This window comes from Phocoena phocoena, chromosome X (assembly GCF_963924675.1).
Source record: "Phocoena phocoena chromosome X, mPhoPho1.1, whole genome shotgun sequence".
Taxonomy (NCBI): Eukaryota; Metazoa; Chordata; class Mammalia; order Artiodactyla; family Phocoenidae; genus Phocoena; species Phocoena phocoena.
In genome coordinates, this window is record NC_089240.1 from 49759579 (window position 1) to 49775481 (window position 15903).

The 15903-nt window shown below is 40.4% G+C and overlaps 1 protein-coding gene across 2 annotated transcripts; it reads right to left on the reverse strand.

The window, feature by feature from the left end:
* Window positions 1-7437: 7437 nt before the first annotated feature.
* On the reverse strand, window positions 7438-9186 carry LOC136142448 (spindlin-2). Of its 2 annotated transcripts, none has more exons than XM_065900606.1 (2): window positions 8980-9186; window positions 7438-8386 (listed from the first exon to the last, which is right to left on the reverse strand). In XM_065900606.1, exon 2 carries the CDS (start codon window positions 8382-8384, stop codon window positions 7608-7610), a length of 777 nt encoding a protein of 258 aa, XP_065756678.1. In that variant the 5' UTR covers window positions 8385-8386; window positions 8980-9186; the 3' UTR covers window positions 7438-7607. The 2 variants fall into 2 exon arrangements, with proteins under 2 accessions (XP_065756678.1, XP_065756679.1); XM_065900607.1 differs by lacking the exon at window positions 8980-9186 and having other exon boundaries at window positions 7608-7856; window positions 8160-8384.
* Between the last annotated feature and the right edge of the window lie 6717 nt (window positions 9187-15903).

A 15903-nucleotide genomic window follows, 5' to 3' on the forward strand; every position in this document is an offset into this window, starting at 1 on the left:
CACTGGACATGAGTTAAGCTGAGAGGATAAGAAGATCAAGCTGCTCTATTCACCTTATCATCATCTGGAGACAGAGGACAAAGCAGCACAGAGAAGAGATCACAGCCAAGGTAAGCAAAAGAGGGAGACTGTTGTCCTAGTGACACATTCTGTACCTGTAGGTGGTCATGGCCACTGACTTCTCAATATTCATCCCACTCTAAAAGGTTACTCTAAGCTAATTGTGTTAATGTTATTCCCCCTGCAAGTGATTGGCTTAGCATTTGGCATATGATCTAATCTTGGCCAATTAAGTATGATGATATACGTTGGGGTACTTCTGAAAGAAACTTATTCTTAAGGGAAACAGAAAATGATGTTTCCTTTTCTTCTTTAGGGTGATGCTATTTCTGTATATGACCCTTGGAATCTGTGTAACCAGCCTGAGGGCAAAACCAGCACATTGAATATGGCAGAGGAGGAAATGAGAATACTCTGAGCCCTTTGATCATTTCATTTAGCTGCTGATCATACCATTCCTGGAGTCCTAGTTGTGACTCCAAGTTATGAGATAAGAAATTTCTTTATAGGTACAGCAGTTTGAGTCTGAGTTTTCTAATACTTGAAATGGAAGGTATCTGAAATGGCAAAGAGTCTGTTTAATAAATGTATGTGCATCTGTGCTTTATACATAAAAATACACACATACATAAAAAATAGCAAGGCTTATGTAGGGTTAAGATTAAATGAAATTTGAAGATAGAAGTTAAATTTAAAATTCACAAACTGTTAACATGTAACTTAACTGTATTTGTTGAGTGACTTTTAATAGAATTTATTTACTTATATAAATTATAATGTATAAAATCTATGAATTGCAACTTAGCAATTTATATACATATCAGTGTAATCAAAATTTTTAAATAATTCAAAACCTATTTTTCTAGCCAAAACAAAACAATTGAAATTTTTAATTTCTTAAAAGTTATTTTCAGTGAATTCAACTTTTAACTTTTGCTTGATATGAGAAAATAAGTTTTAACTAGCTGCTAGATATTCATTCATATATCACTGACATTTTTTCATCATTTTTTTCTTTTCATCATTTGACATAATAAATGATGTGCTAAATAACTTTTGTAGAATTAAATAAGTACTATTTTTATTTAATTCTCAAAGCCCAAGTCATATACAAGGACATAGAGGACAAAATATAAAGGCCTTCAATGGCAGCCAATAGGCACACATAGCTCACTTCTCAAGATATGACTTCAGGAATGAGCAATGAATTGAAAGCCCTCCAATCACAGCCATTATTTTTGCTAGGATTTTGTAACACTGATCTTGCATATATTTTGTATATTTCTATGTACTCAATGTCAATGTTGCTCATGCTATGTCTAAGAAAACCCAGTGAGAGTAATTAAATTCTAAGGAATAAGATTTTGAGCTTTGGAAGACCACAAACCATTCTAATAGCTAAGATTTTTTTCACCCCCCCATACCAAGGATCAATTTTCTCCCCTTTGGGGGCAATGTCTTCCGGGCTGAGAATGCATGATCTAGGGCTTGCAGGGTAATGCAAGAAGATCGGGTTGTATATCAACTGCAATAGGAAGCCTTTGGAGAGTTTTAAGCAAGAAGGTGATATAATCTCATTTATATTTTAAAAGATCACTCCAGCTATTATGTGGAGATTTGAAAGGACAGCAAGGAAATCTTCATTCCCAACACCCAATTTAATCAACTTAAGGCCTTATCTTCTATTCTAAATCCTTTAGTTACTGAGATAACACATTTCTCTCCCCAGCTGCCAAAGCATCATGTCATGTGCTTACTGCTTTTGTTTTCAGTTATTTCTTCATCATTGGCCCTTGGGGATTTGTTTCACAACCTTTAAAGTTCAGCTATATATTTAAAAGGAGACCTGTCATATTTTTTAAAATAAATTTATTTATTTTATTTATTTATTTTTGGCTGTGTTGGGTCTTCGTTGATGCACATGGGCTTTCTCTAGTTGTGGTGAGCGGGGGCTACTCTTCATTGCGGTACGCAGGCTTCTCATTGCGGTGGCTTCTCTTGTTGCAGAGCATGGGCTCTAGGCACACGGGCTTCAGTAGTTGTGGCTCGAGGGCTCTAGAGCACAGGCTCAGTAGTTGTGGCGCACGGGGCTTAGTTGCTCCGCGGCATGTGGGACCTTCCCAGATCAGGGCTCGAACCCGTGTCCTGTGCATTGGCAGGCAGATTCTTAACCACTGCGCCACCAGGGAAGCCCGGTCTGTCATATTTTATCCAACATTTTAAAGTGATTTAGCAAAAGAGTTTTCCTCTACCTACATTTTACTCTTTTTTTAAGCCAGTGAGTTTATTAGCCACTCTTTTGGTCAACTAGTGGTGTACTTCTCTTCCTTCATGATGGATACAAGAAGATTATAGGGGAGCCAGAGGAGTCATGCCCACTTTGTGAGGGCCCTCCTTCAATATCTACTGTTTTTTTCTTTAAGGAGTGAACTAGGCAGTTCATGGCTTATTTCAGAATCCTCTCAAATTGATTTGAGGGGATATGGGGATATATGTATATGTATAGCTGATTCACTTTTTGATACAGCAGAAACTAACAAACCATTGTAAAGCAATTATATTCCAATAAAGATGTCGAAATAAATGACATTAAAGCCACACTGAAAATATTAATCCTTTAAACTATCACCCATTGCAAATTGTGCCCAGGTATGTTGTACAACATATTAACTGCACAATGTAAGAAACAGTGGGTGAAATGGGTGAAAGGGGTCAAAAGGTACAAACTTCCAGCTATAAAATAAATGTCATATAGACATAATGTACAGCAAGGTGACTATAATTAATAATACTGTGTTGCATATTGAAAGCTGCTAAGAGAGTAGAGCTTAAAAATTCTCATCACAAGAAAAAAATAGTAACTATGAATGGTGATGGATATTAACTAGACTACTAAAATCATTTTGTAATATATACAAAATCAAATCATTATATTGCACACTTGAAACTAAATAATGTTATATGCCAATTATATGCTTCAATAAAATGAAATATTTTTTGAAAATAAAATAAAAATTATTTTTGAAAAAGAGATTTCATTTTGTTTCTTCTACCAAGTACTATGTATAGTGGTTGTCAACTAGGACCCTCATTCCCCTGGCTTCATATCTCCCAGTGACTTCTTTAACTGGTGAGATTAAGAGGTTGGACATGTCAGAAAACTTTTGCGTTGTTTTTTGTATTTATCTCTTTTAGGCACAATCTAATTTATTTAAAACATAGAGAAAACTTTGTGGGCCAGTGGCACCTGTAGTTATATCCAGCTTTGCCTGTGACGGGATGAAGTATGAGGAAATACTTGTGTCCTGAGAGCTAAGTATGTCCTCCAAGCCATCTTTTATCAATTATAAAGGAGATATTTTGACCTCTATTTGTGTCATTATTTTGCCTGTCTCTCAAATGCTTACAAACTTGCATGGAGAAAAAGGCTTTAATTATTGGTCCTTTGGAACCTCAACCAAAAAATTATGATGAGCTGTGGCACAATTTCATTCTGGAAGGGAAGGAACAACCATTATAGGTATGCCATGACCTGACCTTACTTCTTCAAGATAAATACAGGACCTGGGTCATTAGGGGATGTATTGTCATCTCTAAGACATGAAAGGAAACTTTTGCCATTCCAAAGCGGCACTTTGTAGTTTCTCCTGGGGGAAAGGGTTGGGAGAATCTGACAATATTCCTTTAAATGTAATACATGCCCAAACCAAGACTGATTGTGTGATCCCATAACTGATAATTAATCACTAATATCATACCTACCTCCATTTTAATTCAGAAAAGACAATATCATTTGGGCTTGGGCAAGGGGGATGGAATGTGATCTAGGCAATGCACTTAAAACAATTCTACATTAGTATATGCATCTATACAAATAAGAAAGTTTAAGACCTGCCCAAAACCAGCCTCCTTTTAAATAGCTAATTATGTTAAATTCTGTACTAACTGATTTAAACCCATGATAAACTCTGTTTGGGGTACCTGCTGCTGTTATCATGATAGCAACTTTTACTTCTTACCTGTTTCCAATAGAAGGAGAAGGGAACATTCCAAGGAGGTGAAGCAACAGTAGGAATGTATACAGGTTTTCTTGGTCAGTTTCTCAATCTCACTTCATCAGAATTATACACTCAGTCTAAGGAAGGAAGAGCCCAAATGCTTCATCTGTATTTTCATTTGGGAAATTGTGTGTCTCAAGGATATTAGCAAGCCTAGCATTGTAACTGACACCTCTCTTCCACCAAATATCTTGTCTAAGGACAAATCAGGCAAGATACACTGCAAAATATAGACAGAATTAGACCAATTTCATATTGCACTCACTGCTGCCAGAGTGGTTTAAACCATCATATCTGTTACCTGGATTATTGGAATAGTCCCAAATTGATCTCCTGTTTTCCATCTTTGTACCCCATTACAGACTATACTCCAGAGTCTCCAGTGATCCTGTTAAAATATGAGACAAATCATGTTGTGGTTATGCTGAAAATACTCGAATGGCTCCTCACCACACACAGTGTAAAAGTGAAATTCCATTCTAGGCCCTCCGAGGCTCCAAGCTATATGCTTCTCCCAGATCCACATCACCTCTCTGAACTCACTTCCTGATATCCTCTACCTTGCTCACTCAGCTCCAGCCATGCTGGTATCCTCAGTGTTCCTTGAACATGCCAGGCCTACTCCTGCCTTGGGACCTCAGCACTTGCTGTCCCGCTACCTGGAATGCCCCGTCCCCAGACAGCCAAAGGGCCAGTTCTCTCATTGCCTTCAGATATTTACACAAAAACCAGGCTCTCAGTGAGGCCCTCTGTTCAGCCTCCTCCCTGGAATTTAAGTCTCCCTGTTCTTTGCTTTATTTTTTCCTTCTTAACTCTCATCACTTTGAAAATACTTTATATTGTACTTATTGTCTCTTGGCTACTGTCTGTCTCCCACACTAATATGAAAGTTCCATGAAGATAAGATTATTTATCTGTTTATAACCATATCATAAGGACCTGCGTCTAGAAGACTGCCTGGCAGAGAGACCACCTGAAGTAAGTATTGGTGAGATGAAAATAGAGCAAACAAATTAAAAAGCAAGTTGGGTTAAAGTAAGCCAAATGGGGGCTAGGCAGTTTTCCCTGGGTCTAGCCCCAAAACTACCAATGCAAGTGCCTCCAGGAGACAACTGGGCATTTTATTAGAGCGAAGCAGGCCAACTGGGGGTGTGGCCCCATTGAGAGAGCATTCTGAGTCTAAAATGGCTGAGCCCTTCCTCAGAGCCAGCTGCTTGTATCCTTGTTGGAATGTGGGCCCTAATCCTTGGTCTATTGTTTTTGTTTTTATTTTTTCAGGTAAGCCAGAAATGTGGATTTTTGAAATGTGAAATCCCCCAAATGTCTAAGTAGCTAATTTTAAAATGGAGAATGATAAAACATGACGATCAAGCAAAATATGACAGCGGGCTGAAATTGGCCCATGAGTGGCCTGCAGGTGTTTGCTAGACTGAATTATGTGCTGTATAAAAGAAAACTTATCCCTGTTCTGGTGAGGTGGGCTTGCCTTGTGTAATTCTTGAGGCAAACAACTTCAGGCCATGTTAGGTGGAGAGAATGAACTGGAATTACCAACTTCTTTCAACTCCTGGAAGTTCCCTGCCTCCCTCTCTCCCTGCTATGCCTGGAGTTAAGGAAACCTGGGCAGTGGGGAGTCACCAGAACTGTTTCTGTGAGGGTAGGGGTATATTTCAGTGAAGTGTGGAGTGGGGAAACCAGAGAGAGGGTTTTGAAGGAAACTTCCACAGCTGGACCGGGGAAAGGAAAGAAGGAGAGAAGGACAAAGACCCATGTGTTAGGACATTGTATCTCTGAGGAAACTTAATGGGGGTTACCACACCCTCTCCCCACCAACCACCTATGTGGTACCATACAGTCGAAGGACTTAGTTATACAAAGTCACAACTCCCCACCCAACTGCTCATGCCATCTATCTCACCTGGAAATAGAGCTGCACAAATTTCCATCACAGCTCCCCGTGTGCGTGAAGTGGGCAAGACTGGTCTGGAGGTACCTGTGAAAGGTCAGTAGCCTCTGGCTTTGTCGGGATATAGCCAGAATGGGGCTTCTGGAGGCAGCAGACCTCCATCTGGTGAAGCACTGGGTGGAGCCACCTGTGGTTTCAGGCAACTGCTGAAAGAAGCATGGACAGTCAAGTATTCCCCACACCCAGGAAAGAAACATTAAGCTCAGTCCTCCAATGCCCCTCCTCTGTAAGGAGGCCAGGTATAATCCAGGAGGAGGAAGAACAGCAAGGAGAGTGCTGTACCTGGGTTTAGCAAGTTTCCATTTTTCTGGATAAAATGCTTTCCAAATGCAAGGTGGCACATCTCTTGAGTTCTGAGCACCCCACTGACCTGTTCCCCACAAAAATCGTTTATTCAGTGTAGGCGAAGGGAACCAAGACCTTCAGGTCTGAGATTTACTGCTCTTGGGTCCTCTGGAAAATACGAGGAAGCTGCCCACAAGCCCCTGCTTATGGAGTGCCATGTTAGTGTGTTTAGGCTGAGGGTTTGGGTTCTGCTCAGCAGGTGTGGCATGAACTCCCTGATATTATAAAAGGCTTTTAGGTATAACTTGGCTCCTGCTTAACTCTTGAGACATTCCTGTCAAAATGTCCTTCTAGGGAAGCTCCAATCCACCTGGTTTCTTTGACGGTTGCCACCTTCTTTGGGCACAGAGCTAGGGAGGGCAATTTGGATACTGCCAGAAGTCCTATTTTTCCTTGGGTCTTCCCATCTCTCATGGACCCCACTCCCCATATCTTGTTGTCTGTATTCTCACTCCCTCTGTCAGTCTTTCATCTTAGAATTCCTCTTTCCTCGATGTCCATCCCCTTCTGGCCCCTCACTCATGCATAGACCTCCATTTGAGTATCCTTTTAGCCTCTCCCCAGATCTCTGCCAACTTCATCTTTCTCTCCCTTGCTCTGGATCTCTTCTAAATGTCCTTGTGTCCCTCTCTACTCAATTTATTCTGTTTCCCTCTAAGCCTCAAGATCTCACTCTCCTTCTGTTATTCTTCACCCCCTCCCAGTTGTGTGCCTACCCCTCTTAGGTCATCCCCCCCCCCAGGGAGCCTCTCCATTTCTGACCCCTCCCCACCTCCTGCTAAGCAGCCACCTCCCCTTCTCCCTTCCCCCACAGCTCATCTCTAGTTCCTTCCCCTCCCCCCTCCCTAGACCAGACCAGCTAAGTCCTATTCCATTTTTAGATGACTGATTATGATACTAGCTGAACTTTATTCACAGCCTGAATTTACAGCTGTTCCTTCCTTTCATGCCCTAGCCACCAAACACACCCAATCGTTTCAACATGACAAATTCCTTACACACAGCATGTCATGGCCACATAAATTTGTATTTTTCAGGACAAAACAACAGTTATGCTGGCAAAGATGTCGGATTAACAGGGACCCTAAAGCTTTCAATACACTGAAAAGTAACATTATTTTGCATGTCTACAAAGTACACATTTGTTTTCACAAATGTGGCAAAGTTTACCCTAACAGTTAGGACTTTTTCACCAAATCATAGACATAGATATGGAAATCATCATCAAACTTGATGAAATACACAGAGGGTTTGGCTTCCACTTGGTGAATGACCATGCCGATCCGTTTGGAGCCATCTTCTTTGGTATATTCCACATGTTTACCTATCAGGCCATCTACAACTCCTCCTGGCTCCCTCTCTGCTGGAGGAGACTCACTGGACTCTGGCATGATACGGAGGTCTCCTTCTTTATAATCATCTAGAAGCTGGTACATGTACAAGACAGGATCTTTCTCATAGGTAATATAAAACCAGGCTTTCATGATAGGTGCTTGGGCCAAGACCATTCCTCTCCATTCATCCTTAGAACCATGCTCACCCTCAAACATATGTTCCACAGCTTTACCAATTATGGTATTTGCAAGGTTTGCATCACTGACTTGAGATGATGCCACCCTGTCGGAAAGAATTTTAAGAGACAAAACTCTTTCATCTCTGTGAAGTTCCAGTCCATAGACACAGTCAATTCCATCATATTTCACCAGATAAAGAGAAGGATTTATAGGCACCTGATCCAGAACGGTTCCTTTCCACTGGGTGATGGGCTCATCGCCTTCCTTCCATCCGTGTGAAATCCTGCAGCCCACGATGTTCCTGCGGGGCTGGGACGAAGGTCTGCCTCTCTGTTTCTTTTGGGAGGCTTTTCTCTTTGTCATGTTTGCAGACCCAGTGGCCCGTCCTGCAACTGCCCTGGTTTGTTGCCCTTCGGCCTCCTGCGAGTTGGGGGTTTTCATGTCTGCAAGGAGGAGGAGAGAAGAGAAGAGAGGAACATTCAAAATGCCATAAGGTGAAGTTCTCCAGACAGCGTCGTCTCCATGTACCCTGCGCCAGCGCCTAAAATTTCCCCATGAGCCTGGCAGCAATGCTGGAAATCCTGGCTGTGTGCCTGAAAGTGCTCTCCCTTCTAGGTTCCTTGAGGTTGCGGGAGAAGGCGGCAGCGGCAGTGGTGCTGCCTGGGGTTAGGAACTCTGCAGGAGGGGGCGGGCTACCTCCTTGTTCAGAGACCCCAGCCTCCGTCACCCGCCACTGGTGCCCACTCTCAATCCCCTGCAAAACCCCTGTCCCTCCACCACCCTGACCCGCATGCACTGTCCTCCTGCTCTGAGCACCCCAGTCTGCTACCCACACGCCCCCGTCCACCCCCACTCTCTTTCTTGGCCCCCAGCGCCCTCGCCTCTCCGTGCTCACCTTCAATGTCTTGCCTGATTCCTTACGCTATTCCCCTTTCCTACTGCCCATTGCACTCCCCCTTCCCACCCCGGCGCCCGCCTCCACCCCTTATCTCCTGCAGGAGTCCATCCCATCCCCCTTCTCCATCCCAGCGCCCACCAATGGCCTTGCCTTGCCTGGCGTCCACCGCCCCGGATTTCGGGCTTCACGTGTGCAAATCGGACACCTCGCAGCTTCCTTTGCGGTGAGCCTGCGTCCAAGAAGGATCCGCAGGCGAGGAGCCGGGTGTTTGCAAGAGCTGGAAGGGGAGGATCCTTAGGAGACAAGCATGTTTAGGAGGGCGGCGGAGCAGGCGAGTAGGATGGCGGCCGTGTCTTCAGCACTCTGCTCTCGGGCCCTCCGCCTCCCCCTTGGTGGTGGCAGCCCCTCTGCCACATGGGGCTCCCACCAGCCGCTACTGGTGCAGTAGTCTCCTCCCTCTTTCTGCATAGGACTAGGCTCTTAGTTTCCTGTTAGTGAAGAGGCCTCCCCTTCCTCCTAAACCCTATGCTGCCAGCCTCCATTGCCCTGGAGCCACTCCCAGGCCGCTCCTCTCCTTTCCAAAATTTAGATCTCTGGAAACTCTAGGAGGTCTTTTCCTCTGCAGGTACTTCCCACCTCCACCCTCTCAGGCTCTCTAGCTCCACCCCTCAGCTGCCCTGCTTGGGTGCCTCTTAATTTTTCACAGGTTCTTCATATTTTTTGCACACACAAGTTCACACAAAACATATATGGATACAGAAATCCTTTATATTCATACACAAATATATTTATGTGCATACATATTTTTCTGTATATTTCTGATATTCATATTCACTGATATATAATCCTAAATACTCACCTCTTCACAATCACATAACACACAGGCATATTTTTTGGTATATGACTACACAGAAATACATATAATAAGAATTTCTCCAATGCATGTGTAGGCTCTTTTAGATTTGGAGACTTAGCTTGGAGAAATAGTGAGTTATTTTAAGCTTAAAGAGTTTTTTTTTGTGTGTGACTCCAATTTGTAACAAATGTTATCTAGTTTTTCATAAAGTGACATTTATTTTGTATCTTGTTTGTATCCTTTTTGTTACTTATAGTTTTTTTCCACCATATCGCATAATTCTTTAAAATATCACTATTATGGTGTTATATCAGTAGGAAAGCAATCTCAAACTGATTTAAAATAACAGTAATTTATTGGGTAATTATTTGAATAATCTTATGGTGTCAGATTGGGCTTAATCTAAGTGCTCACTGTTATGGGCTGAATCGTTTCCCCTGCAAATTCGTATGTAGAAGTCTTAGCCCCCAATACCTCAGAATGTGAATGTATTTGGGCGTAGTGTCTTTAAAGTGGTATTTATAGTGAAATGGGGTTGCATGGGTAGGCTTTAATGTAATATAACTTGTGTCCTTATAAGAAGAGGTGATCAGAATGCAGACATACCTGGAAGAACAACCATGTGAAAATAGAGAAGATGGCTATCTGGAACGCCAAGGAAAGTGGCCTCAGAAAAGAGTCAACCCTGCCGACACCTTGATCTTGGATTCATAGCCTGCAGAACTGGGAGAAAATAAATTTGTTTTGTTTAAGCCACTGAATCTGTGGTACTTTTTTATGACAGCCCTAATAAATGAATGTATTCAATGCTGTCACCAAAAACCTACTTTTGTTCCATCTTCTATTTTCTCTGTGTTGTCAGTTTCATTCTGACGCTTATGTTACAATATGGCTGTCAGCAACTTTGGGAGTTATATGCTCCCTTATTCATATCCAGTGACAAAGAAAGCCTTTTTAGAGCAACTTTTGATCAAAATTTTGCTTTACTTTGATTGGGAACTTCATAGGTCATTTGCCTGTCCTTATACTATGACCAAAGACAATGCTGTGTCCACTTATTTTAGTTTCACTTTATATACTTATTTCAGAAACAATTACATTAACAAAGTGAATCTGTTTGAATAATTGGCTCATGCTAATCAAGTGCCGCTCCCGAAGTTGGGGTTGGGGTCAATCCCACAAAAATTGCATAGGTCCTATACAATGAAGGAGGATTGAAATAGATACTGGAGTAATCAATAATGTCCCCAGAAATTCGACATTATTACTTTGAAAGACAATCTAAACATTTTTATTATTCTAAAATTTGTGTTTCTCTGATACTACTCTTAGATCTATACAACTGCCAAGTAATTGCAGATTTGTTCATATTTCTTTGATGAGGTAGTAATAATTTATCCCCTTTCAAAAATGTTATTCCTAAATTTTTGCAACTTGTTGGTATATTTACATCATCCCCTGTTGTTGAGTTTCGTTTATTGAAAATCTTTCACGGAGAATCAAACCAGCCTCTTTTACAGTTATCCTTTCATATTCATGGTTTTGAATTATCTGACCCCATAAGGGTAACCAGTAGGGTAAGACTAGTATGTTAAATGTTCCAAGGCATCAAAGTTCACTCTGTACTTAGAAACCAACACAAATATCCTCTCCTGAAAACACAGCTTTCTGCTTTCCTTTTGTTGAGGGTCACCGTCTTCAAGGGAATCTGGAATAACTAACAAGTCCTAACCGACCTACCTTCTTGGGAATTAAAGTTGATGCAGGAAGAACTTGATAATAGTCCCACTAAGTATCTACAGGAAGGACTTTGGTGTTGTCCTAGAAAGTATTTCTCCAGTGCCACTACAGCTAGAAACTATGTAGTGTGCAGGAATGGTCCCTTAAATACCACTGAGGTATTACATTTCCCAACAGTTTTCACTTATCCCACCTTGTGCTTTATCCAAAGTACAAAGCTTTTAAGGCCAAATATATTTCTTATATGCTCTTTTCTTTCGTCTTGGCCTTATCTATTCATTTCTCAAACTGACTCCCACATCTTGCCAGTTGCCTTTGAGATCCCATTGACCACAACTTTCAGGTTTCTTGTCCTCCTTTAAAACAGTTATTACACCTCAGATTCACCCAGAAAATCTCAAAACTGACTGCACTTTCTTCATTTTCCATGTTAACTTGACCATACATCTATTAACAAATTCTGGTTAAATTCCTTGAGCTGAACATTTATAATTGGATTGCATGGAGCTGTGGTACAAACTCAATCTCGAAGAAAGCAAGGACCATTCCACATCTAAGGTTTTTGGTCACTGGCCTAGCACTCTACTTTATTTTTTTTTTGTGGTACGCGGGCCTCTCACTGTTGTGGCCTCTCCCATTGAGGAGCACAGGCTCTGGACGCGCAGGCTCAGCGGCCATGGCTCATGGACCCAGCTACTGCGTGGCATGTGGGATCTTCCCGGACTGGGGCACGAACCTGTGTCCCCTGCATCAGCAGGCGGACTCTCAACCACTGCACCACCAGGAAAGCCAGCACTCACTTTTAAAACACAAGATTTTAGGCAGCACAGTTACAGTGTTGTTTAAGAAAGGGGGAAAGTTATTGATGCCCCCAACTTCCATTTCCTCATCATATCATACTGAGTTCCTCACTTTCCTTGATTTCCTGCACTGGGGAATAATGGCAACTTCTCACTATGACTGACACCCAGTAGAGTTGTCCATCTAAAGACTAACTTGAGCTGGGATTACTGGCCTGGCTGTGATAATTGAGCAGTCCATTCAGAAGTCCCATTGAAAGAATGTGTAGCCACTTTATGTGAGTTTGTGGACTTTCTCATCAGGGTTCAGTTTCTTACAAAGCTACTTCTCACGATGAAGCTATGACAGGAAAGTACTATCCAAGACAGTATCAATGTTCTTTTTATTTATACATGTGGCCGACACTACATAGACTTCTAATACTCCAGCTTTTTGTTGGGGTGAATGACTCAATGGCTAAAAGTTACAGAAGAGGGGGGCATTCTAGGGCTATTCTTTACATATATCTCTAGTTTAAGGTGTGAAGAAAAGGTTGAGTGTTTTTGATGATAATTCTTTAACTCTGATGCATGAAAAACACAGGGCTGATTGACTCCATTATTCTAGATGTATATATATATATTACCTCTTCTTAGATCCTAACTCACATTGACTCATCCCACTGTGGCTTGGGAAATGGGTTGTGCTATGTACTGAATTGTGTCCCCCCCACCAAATTTATACATTGAGGCCCTAACTCCTGATGTGATGATATTTGGAGATGGGACCTCTAGGAGATGATATGGGTTAGATAAGGTTACGTGGGTGGGACCTTCATGATAGGATTAGCAAACTTATAAGAAGAGGAAGAGACACTAATGCTCTGTCTATACAATGTAAGGACACAGCAAGAAGGTGTTCTTCGGCAAGCACCTTGATCTTGGATTTCCAGTCTCTAAAATTGTGAGAAGTAAATTTTTGTTGTTTAAGCCACCCAGTCTATGGTATTTTGTTATGGCAGCCCAAGCAGACTAATACATGTTGTGACCTTGGCAATGAGCCTTGAGCAATTTTCCCTCCAGGTCAACACCTACCCCTTTCCTACACATGTACATCTGCCCTGGATCTTACTCTCTTTCAAACAACAAATTTATTTAAATCCTGCACTAACTGTTATAACTCCTTGTGAAACTCACAGTTGTACTTAAGTCCCACTGTTGGAAGTACTGGGGGTGGGGGGGTCTCAGTGTATTAAAACCCTTTTCCCCCTCAGTTGTCAGCTATTCCTTGACTTCTATGGCAACAACACAATTGTCTTTGATTTCTGTCTTCTGAGCAGATAAGAGCTTTAGCGCAAACAGAACCTAAGCATTACAGTTCATCCTAATGAGTATAAATAATTCAGTATACCATGTGCAAGAGTTGGGATGGTGAGCTTTGTGTAACCACACCCCAATTTTTGGGACACTTCAGTTGAATTCAGGACTTCAGAACTTCTGGATTCTGCAGAAGGAAGAAAAGGTGTTTCTATGGGTTATTGTATAGAGGTAGGGGCATTCACCTACTTTGGGAGCTTTGGCCCAGTGAAATCAATTTCTCAAGAAACAAACTCAGAAGTATTTGGCAACAGGTCAGAGTGGACCTCCTGTATTTGTACCCATAGACTCTGAAGGGCTTCTGGGGAGATTAAGATCAATAGACAGCATCACAGTCTCAGCCAGAGGAGGATCCCCACAGGCCTTGGACCCATAGGTCCATTTCAATAGGTTTTGCCTGTGATGTCAGAGACTCTACAGGAAAATGATGGTAGCATATCAACTCAACTGATAGGGGTGCCACTGACTCTAGTCTTCCTACAAGTATTGTTAGCAGCAAGTATGTGAAAGTGATTGTGGTCTATACAGATAGAATTTCAAAGAAATAAAAAGGTTTCTTATTCTTCCTTGGTATTCTAAAGCCATTGGAAAATCCCTTTAAGGGTTACTTTGGCCCTAGATAAGATCTTTGTAATTTCCTCCAGTGCTTATATTCTAAGAGGTCATTTTATTTCATCTGTTAATTATAAAGCAAATTGTTTAAAATGATAAGTTAAATTGTGAATTGACAAGTATTCAAGGGTAATGAGTTTAAACGGTTATTAGAAAAGATTTCATTGAGCTAATGTGACAATAACTGCATATATTGGGATTTCTAATTAAAATATGTTCTTATACAATAATTGCCTACATTGTGATCCTTGTTAAAATAACTGTAAAAATAATCATAAAATAAGAAATAATTGCTTAAAGTAGTTTAAATTGCTTTTTGAAGTACATTCAAAATATTTATAAATGACTGGCTCCCCTTGGAGCTGCACTATAGAATCCTTCCCTAAGTGATAATAGTTAATGCCCTAGTCCTAGACTCCAGATTGTACAACCTAAGCCTTCCTAGAACTCAAACTTTAATGTGTCTATGAATGGTCTAGGGGTATTATTAAAATGAAGATTCTGATTAAGTACGTCTGAAGTAGGGCCTGAGATTCTGCATTTCTAACAAGTTCCCAGGTGATGCCCATGCTGCTGGTACATGGACTACACTTTGAGGAGCAAGGGGTAAAATTTCCATTAAGTAACTTCTTGGCCAAACAAAACTGGGGTAGAATGCCTCCTAAGGAGTCTCAGTTAATGAGGCTTTTCTTTTCTCAGTAAGAAACGAAGATAGTTCTGGGAACTATAAAAAACTAGAAGAGCTTATTACCTGTGATTTTCTAATGACTGTACCAACATCTAGGATACTAATACGCTTTATTTTATAAAACTCAACATATTATTTGAGGACATAAGTTGTAGGTGTGGTAGATATCTACAAATGAAATTCACTAAGCTTGAATATATTGCTTCAAAAATTTTGTCTCATGTGTCCACAAGGAGTATTCTGAAATACTAATGTACCCACTCACAACTTTTAGGGTGATATGTAAATGTTTTCATTACAAATGTATGTAATTGCAAAGGATATAACTTCCTTTGTACTGTTACTGCTGAAATTTTTAAATGAGATTGTTACATTGCTCTTTTAAGTGGATCCAATGAAATAAAATACTATAACTATTTGACATCTGCCGTCATCCATTTTTTTTAAATGCACATATTTTAATATTGGAAATTTAAAATAATTTTTTGAACTTGAATAGAAATTTTATATTTTACATATAAATTTATATATTTATATTTATAAATTTATATATTTATAAATTTATATGTATATATCTTATATTCATCACAAAATTTTATCCTAATATATATTTTCATGCATAAACATTTTTACACTCTGGTATTGCTTTGCAATAGAAACATATATACATGTTGAAATTAAAAGTTTTTAAAATTCCCCAGTGATCAAAAGAGACTGAGTTAAATTTTTCTTTCAGATTGAATTATTAAAATTATTATTAGTGTACAAATGCTTACAATAGCATAAATGTATAATAAATATACATCATTAAAGAAAAAGATAAACATTTAGTGGAAAAGCATCTCCAATGCAGTCTGTGCTTATTTTTCCACACGCAATTAGTTTGTATGCTCATTAGTGAATATTATTTATTTCTAGAATGAGACAAAATTCAGAACCAATACTAGATCTATTTTTCATTTGTATAAATCTAAGTGCAGGGAATACTTCTTTACATAAACACGTAGATG

Coding starts and splice junctions, on each gene's coding strand:
- LOC136142448 (XM_065900606.1), bottom strand. CDS start 8,384: ATGAAAACCCCCAACTCGCAGGAGGCCGAAGGGCAACAAACCAGGGCA.